General features: G+C 44.4%; 2 protein-coding genes across 2 annotated transcripts; one reads left to right on the forward strand and one right to left on the reverse strand.

Annotated features, from left to right (window-relative positions):
• Positions 1–823: 823 nt before the first annotated feature.
• On the forward strand, positions 824–15,648 carry reep3b (receptor accessory protein 3b). The gene is made up of 8 exons (XM_047031982.1): positions 824–1,209; positions 5,839–5,911; positions 9,417–9,493; positions 9,825–9,945; positions 10,162–10,275; positions 11,887–12,040; positions 14,036–14,172; positions 14,364–15,648. The coding sequence occupies exons 1-8, from the start codon at positions 1,178–1,180 to the stop codon at positions 14,433–14,435; spliced, it is 780 nt and encodes a 259-aa protein (XP_046887938.1). The 5' UTR covers positions 824–1,177; the 3' UTR covers positions 14,436–15,648.
• A 425-nt stretch (positions 15,649–16,073) lies between these two features.
• Positions 16,074–20,214, reverse strand: nrbf2b (nuclear receptor binding factor 2b). Its single transcript, XM_047031981.1, has 4 exons — positions 20,020–20,214; positions 19,198–19,282; positions 19,015–19,055; positions 16,074–18,505 (listed from the first exon to the last, which is right to left on the reverse strand). Exons 1-4 carry the CDS (start codon positions 20,047–20,049, stop codon positions 17,831–17,833), a joined length of 831 nt encoding a protein of 276 aa, XP_046887937.1. The 5' UTR covers positions 20,050–20,214; the 3' UTR covers positions 16,074–17,830.
• Positions 20,215–21,731: the final 1,517 nt, after the last annotated feature.

Genomic DNA, 21,731 nt, shown 5'->3' on the forward strand with positions numbered 1-21,731 from the left:
GACAGCTAAAGGCGACCGCCTATCTTATCTCTTCATTCACCACCACCAATCTAATTTTCAAACCTCTTGAACACCTGTGATTGCAATCGGAGAGACAGCGACAAAGGTAGAATGCGTTTGGTGATCTTGAGTATCTCTGCTAGCTTCAATCAAGGGTTGAATAAAACTTGAAAACTATAATTGTGTGAATTATTGACTAATTTGGAGCTATGCATAGGGAATTGTTTCTGTGTTTGTTTAGCCTGGCATCCCTTATCCCCTGGACACACTGATGTAACCACGCAAATATTGTTGATGTTCTCTATCAGCCAGACTTGTCAGTGCACAGCAGCATGATTGACTGTAGAATTGACAATCCACACGGTATGTTTGGGAAATGTTGATGTATCATAACTCCATGCTGTCTGGTCCATTACTGTGATAAAATAGTTTAGGACTTTATTCACTAGATACACAAGATTAATCCGTTTCCATAATAAATTTTCTGATAATTCTTTACTGCACTGCTGCGCACTGACCCATTGTAATGTATTCATTTTTCAATCAATGCCAGCTAACCAATGAGGATATTATTTAACTGTACTTCCTCGCAACAACAGCGGTTGAATTAGAAACCATGCCGTTCATCGCTGTGTTCACCCAATGGTCCACTTTCGCCACGAAGAGCTTTTTCGCCAATCAGGGAAGGAAACATAGAGTTCGCTGCATTACCGTAAGGGACTCCAATACGAACCAATAGTTGTTGGTTATTGGTGTAAACAAACGTAACTGTCCAATCACATTGACCAGGAGGTTTGCCCTTGTCAATGACGTCACCAACTGCTGGAACACCTTTTTTGCGTGCCAGGAACAGAGAAGAGATGAGAGGTGTTAGACCCGGAGGAATTGAGAGGGTGATTAAATAAATAACAAAACAAAGGATTTAATTGTGCGCTTTCCTTGTTTTATGGCTCCATTACCAAATGTAATAACTGGACGTTTTCTTTTACGGAGATGAGTAGGCTATTATGTTTCTTCGAAGTTTGCTTTTAGCCTCAGAACGTTAACGAAGTTCTGTCTCGAAGTTTATGTTAGCTGTTAGCTAACGTTAGCTTGGTGTCCACGGTACCGCCCCGGTGTATCTTTCAACACCCAGGGACCCGGTTGTCTTCCCTCTCACGCGGCCACGCTTAAGAATATGGTGTCGTGGATGATCTCAAGAACCGTTGTGTAAGTAGACCTTTTGATTTACAGTAAACAGAAAGTCAGCTAGCAGCTAACAGATAGCTAGTTAGCTAATGGGTTGGGGAATGTGTTCGCGTGAATGGATGACATTGGGTCCCAACTTTGTTTGTCTAGTTAGCACTAGCTAGCATACATTTTAGATAATGCTAGCTGTCTTGTCTAGCTGCCTTAGTTGTTACACACTTTAATACGCCTAGCTAGCTGCTCAGAGTTTTTCCTTTAAGGGAAATGAGCTCATTAGAGGGTTATCTTATAGGCTACAATCTCCAATAAAAAATACGTACCACTATTAATGAGTTAGTTGATGTAGTGGCCAACGTGTTTATTAGTAGTTAGTTGTGGAAGATGCTATCACAGCCATTTTTGAAACCAATATAGTTATCAAGCTATGTGGAGGTAGAAAGCTAACTTGAGTAGCAGGCCCCATCCAACAATAATAGTTCTGAAGAATACTTTAGCCCGCTAATATAGCTAACTAGCAATGTAGACATGTGGTGGTACATTCTGGGAGAAAATGTGTTAACGTCCATTGGCCGGACAGACGGGAATTCTGTACCAGGTGGGAGGAGAGAAGAGATTGTTATTGGTTGTCGTAATGATTATCTCTTGTCTTACCATGTCTTCTTGTTTTCATGTCTCCAAGTGCCTACACCTACCCATCACATTCAGTATGGTGTGAATGATTCTGGTCTGCCTTTTAAGACAAGTGATAGATACATTTGATTCCAATATTTCATATTGAGCTTCAAACAAACATGAAGAAACCAACTTGGAATAAGCTAGTCACTCAGTGTATTTATAGCCCACATGAGGTGAATTCAAAAATAGTCAATAGGAGTAGCTCCTATTCTGGTAGCAACATAACTCAGGTATTTATATACATATCAAGTCCAGGGCTGGTTATTTAAGTGGTTCATTTAATCATCAATAATAAAACATAGCTGTAAACACAGGTATTCTAGCAAATTTTCCACCCACAGTCTAATACACTTTTCTTCACTCTGAGTCACAAGATCCCAAGATCCCATTCTTCAGCGATGCGTGTATAACAAGTTTATCTGGACTGCTGAGATAGAACATGACGGTTGACAGGGCTTAACACTCCCAGATCAGTAACTGTCAAGGTGTTTCACTTGCTTTTACATGAGACAGAGTAGTAGTAGTAGTTTAGACGTAGTATTCCCAGTTGCTGTTTGCATATTTTCTAGGCTAATACATAATTGATTTTGTAACCTACAGGAACTTTCCTATCTTTGATTGGCAATCAAGGCATACTTATCTTGTTAGGTTAGCGTAATAGTTAATTTCTTAAAACCAGTTTAACAATCTGCTCGGTGTAAGGTCAGTGCCTGGGCATAGCCTACGACATGTAGGGCGGGCCTACATGGCTGAATGGAGCAAAGTTGTGCTATGATGTTGTAGCAAAACAATTCCTTTCTGTTTTAAGTTTAAGATATATTTTTTGGGGGGCATTGGTATGCATTACTGGATAGTGACAGTTTGAGATGGGAAATGTACAGGAGAGAAAGAGGGGAGGAAATGCAGGAAATGGCCCAAATCTGAAATCAAACTGTGGTACACACGCTTAACCAGTGAGCAACTGGCCCGGCCCGCCCCTGTATTTTCTGAAGGGGAAAAGTAATCAGTCTCTCTCCTGGTCTTGATCTGAAACCAGATGTTGGAACTTGGAACTCCAGATCTGTGGATCTTTAGAATTCTCCCCTGCAGCCCTTCTCTCTCCCCATCTGGCTCAGTTCCCAGCCCTGTGTGCACGCTAGGAGCCAGAGGTGTACAGTGTCAGGAAACCAGGAAAGTTGACCTAGAGCAGAATGTCAGGGCCCGTTGGAGGGGTTTATTTTTTCAGCTGCTTGGCTGCCAGAGACCAGAGAGGCCCCTAGTTTTCACAAAAATTGTTTTAAGAAAGTTCTCGGCGGGCCCTCATTTCCTTCTCATGTGTGGTTTAATGGAGAGATGCCCTTCTCTGTGAGAACAGACGCTGGATAGGTAGTGGGCTGCAGGCTACAGTCTGGTTGTTTTCTTTGAGATGAGGGCTATTGTGTAGTCTTCATTTTTCACTAGCAGTGGAAGGGACATTTTGTTTCTCAGACACAGACAGGTAAACAATATGTCTCTGGGTTCTGCCTGAATCCTTATTACACACCAGAGACCTGAATGTTTTGGCTTAGCAGTATACTTTAACCTATTTTGTTCAGCGATTTTCAAAGTTACAGAGTATTAATACTCAGATCTAGTTGTGGTAGAGTATGTAATGCACGATAGTCACATGCTTCTCTGACAGGTGTCTCTGTCAGCTGGATTAGTTATGGCATTGCATTTGTACTCAGTACATCAGTACTTTCTGTTGTCCTGAACATGGATTTTTGTGTTCCACAGTTACATTGCAGCATAGCCAATTAACTGCTCTACCAGATATAGTAAATAGCTGATGTGGAACACAGCGAGCTTCAGGCAGGACCCTTATCTATTTACCCAAGAACTCTAGCTTATCAGTTACATGTGTCTTCTACCATGCTATTTATTATGCTGCCATGTTGTAAGTTACACCAACTGTTGTTTGCTGGCCAATGTTCCTATTACCGGTACTGTTGCTCATGTTCCAGGTGAGGGGTTATAGCATGGCTGAGATGGTTGGGTCCTAGTAAAATGTTCCAGTAAATAAGCTTGTATGACAAGTGGATTTTCCTTTTACTCATGTGCATTGCTGTTTGGCTGTTTCCAATCCGTGGGCAGACAGCACTTGAGTTGGCCGCCTTGAGACAAGCCCCCCTTTTTTCCCTGCTTTAACACTCACAGTCTCAGTAGACTGAGTTGCTTTCCATTGGAACGTTTCACCGATTGTATTGATAATGTGGCAGCAGGGGAATAGTGTTAGCCAGTTAAGTGGTAAGCTAGGTTTGTCCGTAAGAGCGTTATCCCTGGGAACTTTTCACTTCCTGGTATGAAGGAGAGCCCCAGAGCAGATGTTAATAATAGCCTACCTGCTGCAGTGTCGTTGTTACTCTGTCAATCAAGTGGCTGCATATTTGCTTTCCTTGGACTAGTGTGGGTGTGTTGCAAAAAAGGCGCAAACACTATAAACTGAAGAGTGCATTTTGAATTACCCGCGAAGGGTGTGTTTAGGATGGGTTAGTCACTCAAGACCATGCAGCTTGAATGCTGTTATTAAACCCAGACAGTGTTTTGTTCATTGTTGTGGGTGGAAAAGGAGGCGAAATGACTCTGGCAGTCAAAGCTGATTAGCTCTGCGGCCAAATGAGCAGAGAAATACCTGTTATTAACCTGACAACAGGCCACCATTAATACAAGTACCAGATTAGCAGTTATACAGACATTCAAATTTCAGCTTGTTACACCCTTGTTGTGAGGACGAGGTCCACTGTAGCTTAGAGACCATTGTTGGATGGAGAGTGATGATAGTGTGTGTATGGGGGGGGGGGGGGGACAACCGTGGCCTGCCTACAATCTGTTCGGCTGTCTCCATGGAAACAGCAGGAAAATAAACAGCGGCCTCTTGCCTGGCTGAGGTGGATCTTTGGATGGAGGCCATGAAACATAAAACTAGGGGAGAGTTTCACCGTTGTATAAATACTCTGCCCCTTCTCTCTCTCTCGACACTAGTCCACATCAACTCAACTCCTGGGGGGTTAAGGTGGAAAACCTGTGTATTAGTCAATGTCTCTTACAAAAGTGTTCTGTCATGATGTTCTGTAACTCACAGGAATCTGTGCAGACCAGATGATTTATCATTCTGTGTTTTTCAGATATGGAGCTAGCCAGACAGAGATATGCTGTAATAGCAAGCTTGAGTAGAAAGTCATTTCCTATCTTTCCTCGCCTTGACGGTTAAAGCTGTAAGGCCGCCTATGTTACACCAGGCCATATTGGCACTACTGTCAATGTTGGAGGAGGTTCAACACTGGGTCACAGTTAAATGTGGCTTTCGGAAAGCCTGCAAGGCAAAGGAAAGTATGGTCACTTAAATAGTGATGCTGCTGAGTGCACTTGTACAGCAGAGTGACTGCCTGGCTCAGGGATGGAGCTTAAGTTACAATCTGAAATGTCAGGGAGTGTCCTCTACATCACATCTGTCAAGGGCACCAGAATGACTCGATCCGATCTAGAGGCCTTCTCTGAACCAAAGCTTCTGCATAGTCATTGTGATCGTGTCTTTGTGAGCGTTGTTTACCGTTCAGTGTTTTTGCATTGCTAAATGCACCATTACATTGGTTGGGTTTGCAGGCCACACATGCAAATAGCCATGGTAACTGCCTGGCAGTCAGAGTGGCCTCGCACACTCAGACACTGTGTGTGTGAGGACACTGTCAGACTTGTTTTACAAGGTATGACTACAATAGTGCTGTCGAGTCTCAAAGGTCTTCTAAGAGGGAGAAAAGGGACTCTTTGTCCTGCAAATGGTTTCGCTGGCAGAATAGCAAGGAGGAACACTTGCTGGAAAACATCGACCACTGCATAAACACTGCGGTCTTTATACGAGTCGGATGTTGTGTAGATTCGGCTCAGAACTCAACATTTAGTCTAATAATGTATTGTGATAATTGATTCTTCATGAATCCTCTTCTCTGTTGTACACAGGCTGGTCTTTGGCACCCTGTATCCGGCCTACTACTCTTACAAAGCAGTGAAGACCAAAAACGTCAAGGAATATGTAAGTAGGAATACATTTATCTTATTGCTGGGTAGGTTATGACTGGGTCGCAAACAAATGTCTGTATGGGAATGTCGGGTCTGATTAGGTAACACATCTAAATGTCATATAGTAGTTTATACCTGGGTGGGTTCACTGACTGCTCAGTACAAGCCCAGACATGTCACTGTCTTTCTCTCTCATTCCTTATATCCTGTTCTGTTTTCCTCCCTCCCCCAAACACACCCTCCCGGTCTCGTTTGCAGTGCTCTTTGTGCTCATGTTTGTCCTTAAATGAATGACCTGAGCAGGTGCCCACTTGGTAGGCTGATTTAGCTCCTGCCAACCCTCGTGTCATTTATAGACAACAATGGTTTGACCTTTCAGACGGGTAGAGAGAGCAGAAGATCTTGGCAGAAGATCTGTCTATCTTCATTCTCCAGCATTGTAATGTGTTTACAGATAACTCAGAGCAAAAACATCAAAAGGTGTGAAAGGGATGTGGAACAGTGTGTTCTGAACAGTCTGCTCTGTGCTTCTGATGGGAAGATTGCTTGTCTAGTCTTCCTTTTTTCCCTATTCTTTCATGTAAAAGTAGACTTGTGCTGCGTCCTCGGGAGATTGGTGTGCAGCTCAGTCTGACATCTGATTGCTTCAGCTGGTTCCAGTGGCAGGCAGCAGTGTAGAGCAGTGTGTTCCTACTGGGAAAAGGTTCACCAGGACAGAGGAGCCCTCAGGCGCGAACAGACGACTCGCTACCTTCCAGCCTTCCTTTCTCTGCACCCAGCACCAGCCGCCTATCTTTCTTTCATCCGCTCTCCACCTCCTCCTCCCCCCCCTCCTGCACTTCTCTGCTTTATCTTTCTACTCCTCCCCCCCCCTCCAACTCTATAACCTTCCTCCTCATCTTCCACTCCTTGTAAAGGCTTGCCTGTCTGCCTGTCACACTATCTGTTACTAAAGCATCTTATCTGTCAAGCATAGCTTGCTACAGTAAATGTCCATAGGACTCTCTGTCTTTTAGGGCGCATAAGCTCCATTACATCACATAACCTTATCACAAGTTGAACATCACTTTACTGCTGAGCCATGCATTGCATGTGCAACAAAGAAAGTGGGGTGGGTAAAATTGCAGTTGTGTAATGTAACTCATTGCAGTTTACCTACAAGATACAGAAGTGACTTGGCGAGGACATTTGTTGACAGCAGGTTCGGCAAAAAAAGATTAGCTAGGAAAGGTGGCTTTGACGTGACTAACAAGATTGCCTACAGAAGCATTAGCTTAGCTCTAGCAGTTGGCTGGTTACATTTATACATGTTAAGATTAGCTAGCAAGGCTGTTGGCTATATTCAGCATTGTCTCTGCTTTCCTTCTGGATGCCAACTTAATCAGATCCAAACTCTGTAATAATCTGACTGCTGTAGAGCTCAAGAAGAACCACTAACTTTGCACATTAGGATGAGGGGGAAATGGCAAGGGCTGACATGAACTATCAGATCATGGACAGTGTGTCAGTAATATTAGTGCAGTACAGCTACTCAACAAGGCTGGTTTCAATGGTTGTCCCGTTTAAATTAAGTTTATCCAGATAAGTTCAAGTGATTAAACACATTTACCGGCCCATGAAGAGTTCAGGAAAGGCTGCCTTTAGAATGCTACTTAGAGAATGTTCTCCTCACAAGTTTTCTAGGTGGAGAGTTAATTTAACTGAGTTTGCAGGCCCATTTAACTGTTGGTTTCTGTGGAAAGGGAATAAACAAGAGCATTCCACCGCCAGCCAGGGCCGTTTAGAACATGTCACGGCGGCTGCGGTCTAGTTTGTCTTCAAACACGCAGTAAATGTCAGAGTAGTAATTGAGAAAAACTCTGCTCTGAGTTGACCCAGAATAGCCCTGGATAGATCCTGCTTTGTGTTGCTAGCTTATAGTTTTATGCTGCTAGAGGAGGGTTTGTTCTGAAGTGGGGTGAAAATGGGTTTAAGATCAAAGGAAAGATCTCACTCGGACCTTGTTATATCGTTTATAGCCTAGATATAAAAGGTGAGAAGATTTCTTCAAAGCACAGTATTGTTCTTGTGTAAGGAGCATAGCTTAACTGTATCCATAGTACACTTAAAGTATAGGCTTAAATTGGCACACATTAAGGTGGTGATTTTACTCTCTTATTTACCTCAGTAATCTTATTTCATTCACATTTTTGTCTTGGTGTTTCAGGTTCATTCATCTCACAGGTGTAGTGTGTCATTAGAGCAGTGGGGCTCACTGCAGGTCACCATGGCTCCTGGCTGTCATCTAATGAATAATGTAGTTCAAACAAGTTCAACAGCTCATGTGTTTACACCTCTGGGCTACACTGTTCCACTCCCATGGTCTGTTTACAGCTGAACTACTGTGAATCAATGCTTGGTTTGGAGTGGAACAGTTTCGTTGCCAGCTAGTTTATTTCATGCCCGATAGCTATGTCTACTGTGGTTAAAGAGGCTAGGATATCCACAGATAGAACCAAATTGAGTCTCAGACCATTTTATAACCAACAGTAAAGCAATTTGAATGTTTCAGATAGTTGAATTTGTGTTTTTACTAAACAGCGCACTGAAACATAGTCAAACAATGTATTTCTTGATTGGTAATATCCTATGCCTGTAGCTGAAATGGAGGCTACAGGCTATTTATCATTCTGTGTGGTCAGAGGTCAGACCCTAATGTTATGAACCCCATGACTGGATGTAAAACTGTCAGAGAGAGAAAGATCAATGGTGAGAAGAGAATAAGATTGACTCACTTGTCGATTGGATAGACTAGGCCTAATACAATTCTCTCTCTTTCTGTGTTCCTCTCTCTCTTTTATCTCCCTCTATTTTTTATCTTCTCTCTCTCCCTTTTATTATTATTCCATCTCCCTCATCCTCTCCCTCCCTCCGCCCTGTCCTGGGTGCAGTGCATTGATCACCCCCATGGCGAGTCACAGGGCTGCTGGGAGTTCACTGTGAGGCCACCAATTAAAAGGCAAGGGCCTGAGCCTGCTCTGAGCCCTGAGCCTGGGCTAGGCTGCCTGTCAGGCCGCTAATTCCTGCTGTGAACAGCCCAGCCCACATTCATCTGACTGAGCTCACTCAGGCTGAACACATCGGCTAATACCTCCAGAGACACACATGCCTGCCTAGGCTGGGGGCTAGAGCCAGCAAGCCTCTCTATGTCTGTCTGTCAGTCTCTGTCTGTCTGTCCGCCCCACTTTACCTTTTGAAATTGAAATGCAATAGAAAGCCCCTGTGTTGTGGTGGAGAGGTAGATGGGGAGAGATGGAAGGGAATACCAAGTAGGGTGGTTAGGGACCGTCTCTGTCTGGCTGGAGGTTTTCTGTTTCCTGGCTCCTCTCCTCTCCAGCTGAACCAAGGTGGCCTGTATTGGGGTCATGTGATCACCACAGTCATTTAGATTAACAAAATGATATTGATATCGCTCGTGATCCCAGTAATGTTCATTTCAATGATTATTATCTATTGATCCTGTTGCTTGTCCCCCTCAGGTGCGCTGGATGATGTACTGGATCGTGTTTGCTCTCTACACCGTGGTAGAGACCATTACAGACCTCACACTAGTCTGGTAAGACTTGGAACACACGTACTTATATTGGTTAGTTAATGTGATTAGTTAACACATCAACATTAGTTTGTTAATGCTCTCATTTCGGTTGATTGCCACTGATTGTGTTAATGCAAACCAACAAGGAATCCCAGAGCCTTTTTTTGATTGGTATGTTGTCCCTGGTCAGGGAAACCAGAAGAAACCAATCAAGGTTTATTGAAATGAAGTTGCCGTACTTTTAATTGGGGAACTTGGGAAATTAATGTGTGGGAATACAGTTTTAATGAGTCTGATTATATGCAATGATTAATTGGATGTTTGGTGATAATTTGTGTGTGTGTGTGGGTAGGTTTCCTCTTTATTATGAGATCAAGATAGCGTTTGTCATCTGGCTGCTGTCCCCCTACACACGAGGAGCCAGCCTCATCTACAGGAAGTGTCTGCACCCTCTCCTGTCCTCCAGAGAGCAGGTAATACTACCCCTCTCTATCTCTCTCTCTCTTTCTCTCTCCCCCCCCCCCCCCACATGACGATGCACACTGGAAGGTGTCTCTTATTTGTTCAGAGACTATAGATATATATTTGACACTGGTCATTTCTTGAGTATGGGTTGACCACGAAGGCCTACTTGCACGCCCACACTCTCTGTTGCAAGCACTCAGCCTCTCTTGTCCTGTGTTGTGCAGGAGATAGATGACTACATTGTCCAGGCCAAGGAGCGGAGCTACGAGACCATGGTAAACTTCGGCAAGCAGGGCCTAAGTATAGCAGCGACTGCAGCTGTCTCCGCAGCTGTCAAGGCAAGTGCAAAGCTGTAAGGGTTAGTTTGTGTGTGTGTGTGTGGGGGGGGGGGTTTGTGTTGAATGCTTCTGCTCACAGAAGTGTGCATGTCCTTGTGGTGTGAGTGAGTAGGAGTGGGAGTATGCGTGTATTGTGTGTGTGTGTGTGGGCGAGACTGTCTCTCTCCAAGGTGCGATGACACAGAGGCTCGTTCCAGACTGTACCCTCCACCCCCCCCCCTTTTTGTTTTTTTTACTATACTAGGGAAGCCTACTGTGGTTGCATCAGCATTGCACACTGATATCTCTCTCTGAGACACAACACAAGTGAATGGCTCATAAGCTGCTTGGCGATAATAAGATCTCCCGGAGTCTAGTGCTATTAATCTTCCAGGGCTCTTGTGAACTCAGATATGTTTGGATAGGGCTCCGCTGACCATAAAAGATTGATATGAGATGAATAGTATTATATTATGCAACTCCAGTGGCTAAATATTACAAGAGCAGGATATAGGGAGTTCTCTCGACTTAGGCCCGCTGCGAGACGAGTGGAGAGGAATATCCACGGTTTCCTAACCGTGGTTTGGACTGAAAGCACACTCCAACACTGTTTCTGCTCTGCCTCAGGAAGTAGAGCGAGGGAGGGTAGGTGAGGGAATGGAGAGAAGGGGGGGGGGGTAGCTTTGAGGAGTGAGAGAGATCAAAAGCTAGGGGTGGGTGATATAAAAGAGAACATGGAAGATAGAGAGAGCAAGTAAGAGTAAGAGGAATGGAAAGAAAGAAAGTTCCACTCTAGAACGGCTTGGCTTTAAGTTTGTGAGCTTTGAGCTGCACAGCTCATGGAGTCTGCTTATAAAACCTCACATCTCTGCTCGCTTTGTATTAACTAGTCCACTGGTCACACAGTCAACACTCTCCCCTCTCTTTCTCCTTCCCTCTTACTCTCCTCTTTCCCTCCCTCTCTCCCTCTCCTCTACCCTTGCCCTGTCTCTCTGTGTATCCTAACCTTGGTGTCCATCTCTCTCTCCTTGCGGGACTGTGGCCCTGTGGTCTGGTCCACTAGGCCCCCTGTCCCCCTGGCCCCCCAGCTCTGAGGTACAGTACTGGTGACAGCATGGAGGATATGCCCCCCACCCACTTTCAGTAGCCTCATCCACACCAAGACCCATTGTCTGACTTCATTTTTCCCTTATGTCCTTTTTCCCCCACCTCTCTTTTTTTTGTCTTTGTTGGTCTGTGCTTTTATCTTCTTGTAAACTTCTCTCATTTCCTTTTTTTTGTTGTTGTTGTGAAGCCAAGTTGTCGGCCTGGTGTACTGTACACATGTTACAGTTAGTGACTAATGATGACATAATGGTAGCGTGTGCACACACACCATCTGTCCCTTTTTGAGTCATTCGCTGATGTTAACATGTAGGAGAACAGTGTATAAAACACCCAGTGGATCTCCAGTAGATACTCTGTCTGTTATGGTTTGACACACCAACACTCCATCCACTCTCCTTCAACAGCCATCTGCATGTGTTTGTACCAGTGTTGCAGTGTTGCCCCTGTGGTCCTCATAAGCACCATATATTATAACAAAAGGATAACTATGTTGGTCTGTTTCTCTCTTTCTGTGTGTGTGCGCAGGGACAGGGGGCCATCACAGAAAAGCTGAGGAGTTTCAGTATGCACGACCTGACCCAGATCCCCCACAACGATGCTGTTGGCCAGCTGTACCCAGGCTACAGCAACCCTGCCACGGCCCGCAGGGCACAGATTGCCGACACTGTCGATGGCGCAGGTAGGGGTGGCGATCACGCACAACGCTTCCATATTCCAGTCGTCACTCAGATGCCGAGACGTGTAGGAACAAGGCACTGTTTCTTCCTGCCATACCAACCCACTTGACACACCTAGCAGCGCATGCACAGACCCACACACGCCCTCCAAATCGAGCACACCAAGCTTGTTATACTGGTCGTTTAATCATTAACTCAGAGAAAACACTTTTCCCACCTTTTCTAAACATGCCAAAGTCCAGAATATGAGTTGGTTGTAATGTACTCTCTCTGGTCTGGTCTATACTGCTCTGGTCTGGTCTAATGTGGTCTATCTTGGTCTGGTTTATCATGGTCTGGTCTGGTCAGGTCTTGTCTGTCCTGGTGTGGTCTGGTTTTGTCTAGCCTGGTGGAAGAGGAGGAGGATTGAGTCACAGAGGATGACTCTTTGTTCTTTTTCTGCCTGGAAGTCGTAGGCATGTAGACAACCACTGCCTGTATTTCTGCATCATCCATAAAGTAACCAGATCAATCACGCTCTCTGGTGTGTGTGCGTGTGTGTGCGCTCTCCTGTATCATAATGAGTGATAATGTCTGTCGGAGCCACACTAAAGGTCTAGAGAATCTCTCTCTCCCTCTTTCCCTCTCTCCTCTCTCTCTCCTCCCCCTCTCTATCTCTCTCTCTCCTTCCTTCTTTTTTCTCTCTCGTCAGTTGACGGCCACCCCCCGTCCCCAGCACACTCTGTCTCTCTCTCTCTTTCTAGTGCTGAGCTGAATACCTAATGCCCTCCTCTGTCTGTGTATGCTAATGCCTCCTCCTTACCGCCTGCCTGCGTTACCGCCTGGCTGGCCGCCGGCCTGCGTGTTTGAAATTCTGCCGATGTCCCAAGTCATCTCTATTGGCAGTATCTGCAATGAAGTTGTCACACACAGGGAGCTTCTAAATGCCATGCGTTGATGAAGACTGGAGAGATGGGGCTTCTGTCAATGTCAAACCGATTAAGAAATATGTTCATTACTATTTTGTGCATGGAAGAGAAGGGGGGGGGGGGGGGGGAAGCATTTGCGACATGTGTACTGTTTGGTGTGTGTGTTTATGCACTCATTTGTGCGAAGCAGCAGGGGTCATATGAGGAGTCTGGCTGGCACGTGCTGTTCCATTGTTCTGTTCTCAGTGAGGAGCAGAGGCTAGGAGAAGCCAGGAGAGGCTAGGAGAGGCTAGCAGAGGCCAGGAAAGGCTAGGAGAAGCCAGGAGAGGCTAGCAGAGGCCAGGAAAGGCTAGGAGAAGCCAGGAGAGGCTAGGAGAGGCTAGGAGAGGCTGCGTGGGAGACAGAGAGAGTCAGAGTGTCACATGGGAGGTTATCATGCGGGAGGAGGGTCGTTATGTGTTTAGCCCAGGCATGACCGTGGTCTCTTGTTGTTCCTCTGTCTGTTACAGAACACAGCAGAGGAAATGGCAGGTCCTTTATTGAATGAGAGTCTGGCCTGCTGGCTCTGGGTCAGACTGTTGGGGCCTGGGAGCTCTGCAGCTCGGACACCAGGAGAGTCTGGGCTTGCATGAAGAAACTGTCCAGTTTGACATGAGACTGCTTTTAGGCTCGATGAAGCTTAAATTCACAATAGGAATGCTTTCTTGGGTTGCAGGGAGGCTAAAGCTAAATCTGAAGTCTGAACTCACCGTGGAAAATGACCGGTGGTTGGTGAATGCAGCCAGGAAACAGAGATATTGGAATAATGGGAAGCAGATGTGGGTGGAAGGAAACAAACAAAAGAGGCTTGGAGGAGGTGGCAGCTGTTCCTGTGTGGCTGTTGCCACCTAGTGGACAGAAAGGGAAACAATGCATTGGCTCTAAAAAGTAGTCTGTGTCTCGTTTGTTAGTGCCCCAGGGTTCTCCTAAGGTCCTTGCTCCTGTGTTTGTCCAAAGTGTGTGTATGTTAAAATGGCAGGACATACGCACACATCTAGAGATATGTAAAGTGCTATCTGTTCTCCTGATGTGTGTGTGTGTGTTCTCTAGACTACTATGAATATGAGCAAGATGACAGGACAGACGAGGAGACCGAGCCCACGTTCTCCGAGGACGAGGCCGTGTCACAGAGAGGCCTGAGGCGTTCCCAGAGTGTCAAGATCACGCGTTCCAAAGGCCGCAAGGACGTAAGACATACACACACACACTCATACTTTATACACTGTGATATCTTTTCACTGTTGTTTTGGTGACTGATTTTGTCAAGCGACAGTCAGTTTTGGTGCATGATTATCTCTGGTGTGTTATTGACCAAAGGACTGTACCTTTACTGAACTGTAACTGTAGTTAACTAACAGTTATGTGGCTGTTCCTACAGGTGCGATATGGATCTCTGAAGATCAAGGGCAAGAAGAGGCCTTTGTTGAGCTCTGTAAACTACGGCATATGACTTAGACCGGAAGTAAGAAGTGACTACTCACACAACAGAGCATGATGTCATCAGAAAGGGACGCTTGCTTTTTCTGATGTTCATACATGCGTTTAAGGGTCTTCTTTTCATGCTGTAAGCAAACTCATTTTTAAATTAACAATGGAAAATGTAACATATTTATTACATAAGTCTTACTCTGTATGGACACGTGTGTGCAGCCTCATTGTCAAAACTACAGCTGTATTTGAAACCAATGCTAAGGATTTTGTTGGTGTTTAGTATTAAAAGGACAGTTTATCCCAAAATCTAAAATACACATTCTTCCTCTTACCTGTAGTGCTATTTATCTGGATTGTTTTGGTGTGAGTTTCCGAGTTTGGGAGAATGTTTTTTGGGGCACTTTGAGCACCAGAGGACAATCCCAATCTAGTTCCATTATATTAAAGAGAATCTTGACATTCAAAATTGAGCAACTCATACAAAAACAAACTACTCAAAATCTAGATAAATAAATACCACAATCGGTAAGAGGACAAAATGCATTTTCGATTTTTTGGGTGACCTGTACATTTGTTTTTCTGGATATGCAATTTTAGACACAAGTATTTTAGAGTGGAGCTTCTGCCTTTTCTTTTAGTGAGTCATTTTTAGTGAGTAGCAGCAGTTTGCCTTTCTCCTGTGTTTTGGTGTGAGTTCATATTTTATTGCTGCTTGTATGACATGCTGCCTTTTAGAGACATTGAAGTCATACATCCTAATAATGAAAACTGACACATGAAACCATAGTTACCACATCAGACCAAAAGTGTCCTTTATTCCTTGTAAAAATTAAATAAATAATAATATACCATTGATGAGCATGAAAGGGAGTAGACAACCACGAGAGGGGGAGGAGCTTGTGGTAGATGTTTAGGTGTGTTTGTATTGACAACCTGCCACAGGCCAATACTGTTTTTTTGGAGACACTTAAGAAACACAAGTGATTGTAAATTACCACCCGCTGCACATTCTTCTTCCAAATGTTTTAATGCGTCATCTCATTCTAGAATTGACTACCCAGTTTTGGGGACCTTTTTTAATATTCTCACATGGAAGCGAGACTAATACCAAAGCTTTATGTACTTAAGCAGCCTTGTCTGGGGTTCACCTGTGTGTGGGTATGAATGATGTGGGTGGGGTTTGTATAATATGTACATGCAAACATGAATAAAAGTTTGTTGAAAAACTAAAAGTAGGACTGAGGATTATTTTGAGTTGAATTACAAATGGTAGTGAAGTGTGAACTAAATCAATATATTGGCATGTGGTTTCACCAGTAGGTGGTCACTACATGCCAGCAGGGAGCAGTGAGGCTAATGATTTAAACTATATTTTACAATGAGTTATTAGATTTTGTTTCACCAGACAATTTAGATGGAAGAGGTTGTCACCACTCTGATGCTATTGAGGCAAACTTCTATGATATCTCAGAGTTGTTGCTGGTTACATTGTAAACCTAAATAAATAAGTGGATTACATTTGCTGGCCATCTGTCACACTGTATAGAATACGGGCTCATGGACTACCTAGTGGTAATCATGGTGGCCACGGGCTCATGGTTATACATTATGATGTCTTTCTTATTAAGTCCAGTCTCATCCACATAGGACACCCTCGCACAAGTTAAAATAGTCATTTTATTATCTTCACAATCATATACATACAGCTAGCACTGTCATTCATGCATCACCAAAAAAAGACTAAATTACATATATTCATCAGTCATGACATTTGATAACACATTTGTAGATTTTTACATCACACAAAATACAAAAGAAAACCAAAAGACTAGGATGCACCCTGATTACTGTTGTAAACTGATAATTAATTTTACATTTAAATTAAATAAAAGACAAAAGGACATGGTGGATTTGGTTCCCTCTACATAAAAACATCTCCTGTCCAACTGCATTTGCAGTTGCATCCAAGGCCTTGTTCTGCTTCTCTAAAAATGCAACCTTGCTTTACTACTATCACTAATTTGACAACACTGGATGGCAGCCAGATATGTTAATAAGCATTTTCCATGTCAATCATGTTGGACCAGAGCTTATTATCAACATTACATGAGGCAGGAAGGATGCATTTTTGGGAAATTTAAACAAGGTTGAGTTAGTGTCTTCAGGCGAGTCTGGCACAAGTATATGACCTTAAGTTCCATATACAGTAAGCTACAACCTCCTGATGTACGCACACACACACACACACAAGGTTCATGTATCTCAAGGACATAGTCATCATGCCCATTCTGCATAATATAAACAGAATTAAGTTTACCTGAAAATGGTGCAGTTGTGGTTTTACACAATCAACTCACAACCGACTGACAAAAACTAATTACAGTACAATTTTAAAATAATACAGAATAAAGGAAAGCAAGTATACCTCACACAGGGAAAATAAATGCTTTGCACTTTGTTAGGTTGCTCTGTGTGAAGTGAAGCTGGCTCCACCAGCCCAGATCCAGGACCAGCTAACTGGCTTCTACTAGTCAGGCAGCTAGGCTTCCTATATAAGGCAAATAAAAACGACTCTCACGTGTACGCTGTACGCTTTTATGCTGCCATAGAAAAATAGAAATGCCAAAGAAACATTAAAAGGCTGTATTGTGGAGCTTGGGGGCTTATACAGCATATTTGTTATTTATTTATAAATGCTTATTGAAGCTCCCATCCAGGTCATACATTGAGTGAGGTGGTAGGTGGGGGAGAAGGAGGTGTGAAGTAGTCAGGAGGAGAGCAGTGGAAACTGCAGGTGTCCCATGAGTCACGACAGACACCCAGAAAGACTCCTCTACCATCTTCACTGCATAGGATCAGATGGTGTCAGAGGACCTCCCTGTTATCCTCTCACAGAAAGAGCAACACATGAAATACAACCAACACATAAGCGATATACACACAAAAGAACCTGTCATAACACACACACACACACCTATCAAAGAGACCAGAGTCCGTGAATGAAAGGATGCACACATTACACTGTAGAAGATGAGGGATGCACTGAGCATAACAGAGGAGAGAGAGAGGGGAGGAACTACACTTCAGTTCAGTCAGTCTACCAGCCAGTCAGGAGGCCACTGCAACTAGATTTCAGTGACAGTCTTGTCCCTTTAGCATTTCCACCTCATGTCTCTTTAGTATATATCCCATTGATGCAGTGACTTTAGGATGACTAGAGAAAGGTTCAAAGGCACAGGTTATTTTGCTCAAAGTTTCGGGCTGGCCACCACCCAATTCCATGCTCTCACCAAGAGAGCAAGCTGATCCCAGTGTGGATGGGTGCGTGTATGCGAGTATGTCCGTGTGGATGCAGACGGTTTGTACCTGTGTGTGTGTGTGTTTCCACCTGTGTGTCAGAGTGTCTCTGTCCTCTCACAGCTTGTCCCGCTCCATCAGCTCCCGCAGCTCGTGTTGGATGTCCTCAGGAAGCTCCAGGGCGGGCAGGTCCTCCAGAGCGATGTCCTGAGAAGGCATCTCCAGAGGCGGGAGCTGGGGGATGGCGATCTCTTTGGCCTTCCTGTCCTGACCCCCTCCTCCCCCCCCTGCCCCCGGCAGCATCCACAGCTCCGAGCGTTCCACGAAGTCTGTGTCGGCCCCATCGGCGTCGCGCCTCAGCCGGGCGTTCTCGCCACGCAGCCTCTCGCTCTCCTGCGTCAGCTTCTCGTTCTCCCCTACCAGGTGGTCCACCAGGCGCCGCAGGTTGGCGATGGTGGTCTGCTGCTCCTCCAGGCGCGTCTTATCGTCCTTGGTAGCTTTGGAGCCCTGGCAGGGGGCGAGGGGCGTAGGGGAGCCCCGGTTCTGGAGCAGGTACAGCCAGGTGTCATACTCCCTCTCCGGGCGCTGACCCGGACCAGGGGGAGAGAGGCCAGGCAGGCCGGGCTGAGCCTGGGCTTGGAGTTGGCCCTTGACCTGGGGTTGGTCTGTGGAGGACTGGCTGTGAAGCTTGTCCCGGGGCTTGGCCTCTCGTCTGGCTCTCTTCCAGCGCTCCTCAATCAGCCTCTGCTGCTTCACATGGCTGTCTCTCTGCAGCTCCATGGACAAACGTGCCTAAACAATCAACAACAAATAACATTAAACAAACACAAGCAGAAAAAAGCTTATCTGAGGCACGATAATTAACAGCTGAAGCACCACGCCTTAACTGTCAACACAGAAACATTTCAGAGTACCTAGCAGGGGTATTATTCTTTTAAGTTCTTGGAAACAATGAGCCGGCAGTTTCATAGTAGGTCATCTCCAAATGGCGACAATGTATAATCGAGACTAGAATAAATTTGTAAAAATAACATGGGTTCATCAAGGGAGTGGGTCCTCTATTACTGGAATTAAGTGTAGTGTTAGAGGGGTCCTTGTCCTGTCCTGTGTTTTCAAAAAGTTTAGGTATTACCTAACAGCCTACAGTGTGTTTACTAAATATTGACCAATATGACGGTGGCAGGTCAGAGTGTCGAACCAACTGATAACATTGCAGCGCAATTTCTCTCTTTGGCTCTCTCCAGCACTCATATGAGAACAAATGCAGCATAAACATTTTGTGACAGCTTAGAATCTCTCACCTGTTCACACTCTGTCAGCATCATGGCATCCCTCAGCATGTCTGCAACAGTAAGACAGAGCAAGATGAGAGCGAGAGAGCCAGACGGAAGCAGAGACGTTTACAATGACATGGAACAAAACACAAGACAGCTACACATTCGTAGTAACTGCAGTCACACAGTCCACCATACGTGATGTCCTACCTGCAGCCTTTCCATGGCAGGAGATAGCCTCCTCATACTTCCCAGCTGCCAGCAGACGATCTGCCTTCCTGCATTGCTGATGGGCCTAAAGAATGGGTAGTGGTGGGAGCAAGTAAGAAAGCAGGGGGGAGAGCAGCCGGTGTTAGGGTTTTTAATATCTTTATGTTATAAGCAATCCACGTTACAAACAGTATTGCATACATGTCATGTTATGACAGTAGAGAGATGATTAAAGGACAATCAGATCTAAAGCCAGGTCCTCTAAATTTTCTACAGGCCACTTTGGAAGAAGATTAGGGGGTCTGACAAAAGAAAACCTGGCAGTTGGTTATCTTTCACACACTTTCGCTTCATGTTAGCTACATTGCAAGTAGGTTAACTTCGAAAGCTAGCTTCGAAAACTAACCGAATATAGCTAGCTACAGCAGCTAATATTTAAATCAAGTTTTCTTCGCTACTTCCTCTTTTGCAACAGATTGAACTGCTACAGTAGTGTCACGGACGTTCAAAGGTTGTATTACAGTTTGCCCGATATTGTCATGAAATACAAGACGAGTTAGCTTGGTTCTATCAACAATGCGTTGCTTGACAGCTAGATCGTTATATAGCCAACAAGTTATCTAAGCTTCATGGCCAGATGTCCACCGATGGCTTTGTTTCGAGGACCAAATCCAAGGGCTTGCAGCTATGCAGGCTAGCTAGCTGACAACAACAAGCGGCAGCTGTCAAAGCAGGCAGCTAGCTAGCATTTCATAGCTGGCTAGCTAGCTGTTAGCAAGCAAGCTAGCTTGATATTGCAACATCACTTCAACAGAAACTTACAAGATTTAGAGGACTATCTGCTACCTCCATCTGAATATTCTTCACAAATGGTCAACTTCACAAGTTGTCGACATGAAAGTTGTCGCTGTCCCACACAGACGGTCATTGGCGCCTGCTAATTCTGCGACCATATATTCTGGTTCAGTCGGACTGCAAAGAATAAAAAACGGAGAAAATATGGGGCAACCCGCTAGCCGTTGCTATATTCAGAGCGTCATTTCCGATTATAGTTGCCAGGTTTGCAACGTACGATCCCCCCCTTGTCAATGTGTCTACGAACTTCCCTATAAGTCTAATTAGACTAATGATGAACATATATTGCCACCTGCCTGATCTTAGAATTCACACATTCACACATTTTGCTCAACAATAATACTAGTTAAAACAGCACACCGTATATGTAATAAGAGAATGAGAACTACTGGGATGAGATCCTATTACACCACTAGATGGAGCTCAAGTCTTGTCATCTGTGACTGGGCAGCAGACTAATGGACATTATGACCTGATACTGCAGACATTATCAGCAATATTTACAAGACACAAGCCCAGCACGCCATTTTCTCTAACGTATACCCAGGAGAGAAAAATGTCTATTCTGATTTTTTTGGCAGGATGCCAGCAACTGTGATAGACATTCACTCCTCAATTTGAACCAGTATTATGAAAAATAGATCTCTTGTCCAGTGGTGTTCTTTTTGTTTTTTTGGGGGGGGGGATATGTGTTAGTACACATTGTTTCATTTCGTTTTACCCAGTAATAGTATGCTTCACTTTATACTAAGATATCTATGAGGTAAAGGCTTGATAAATGTGAACTAGACCATGCCATCTGTGACCTTAAAGTTAAAAAGTGGAGTATCAGATTAAAATAAATGTCATATGAACTATAAAGTAATAGAATCCATGAGTACAATAGAATAAATCTACCTTATAATAAATCTATCTGTCTTTCTCCCCCCAAAAAACATTTCTCCTAAAAACATTACTGCACAGCCCATTGCAAACCATACTACACGACATATGATTAATAAGATTATTATGTGTAATTATCTGTGTATATATTAGACTTTATGTAGACTGCGTGACTCCCTTGTTCTGACTAGAGAGCCCAACTATCCAGCATACACATGAATATTCTAACAGGCTTAGTGTTCTGCAGCTCTGCAAGGACCTACTGTTCCCCATACACTGACGTCCAGAAGGAGCCATCAGACTGGAACTCAGTGGGTGTCCCACCAAACAACAGACCAATGTGAATTTTAGTCATAACTCATTGAAAAATGGTGTTGTCCGTTCATGTACTGTGCATCAGAGCTGGGTGATAGTAGCATCATTGTTCCATGAAGGGAGGTGCTCTGAGTGCACGCCGCTTCAGGAGCAAAGAGCTTCTCTTAGCATGTTCCCTCTTTCATTTCCTTTCTTTCATTTCTTATCTTAACTTTTCATTTTTCTCTTCCCTCCCTTTCTTTTTTCTTTCCTCTGTGCACAAAGGGTAACAAGATCCATTTGTTATATTGAACATAGCCCTACACTTGGCTTCAATGACAAGGCTGAAGTTATATACTATTCTGTATACTGTAGTACAGTCAGCATGCTTAGTCCGCATTGCCACCAACTCAAAGACACACAAACACACACATACACAACCACGCGCACACACACACACACACACACTCCGTCTGTATTGCTGAGGTGTCCATCTCTGTCCA

Source organism: Hypomesus transpacificus, chromosome 13, assembly GCF_021917145.1.
Source record: "Hypomesus transpacificus isolate Combined female chromosome 13, fHypTra1, whole genome shotgun sequence".
Taxonomy (NCBI): domain Eukaryota; kingdom Metazoa; phylum Chordata; class Actinopteri; order Osmeriformes; family Osmeridae; genus Hypomesus; species Hypomesus transpacificus.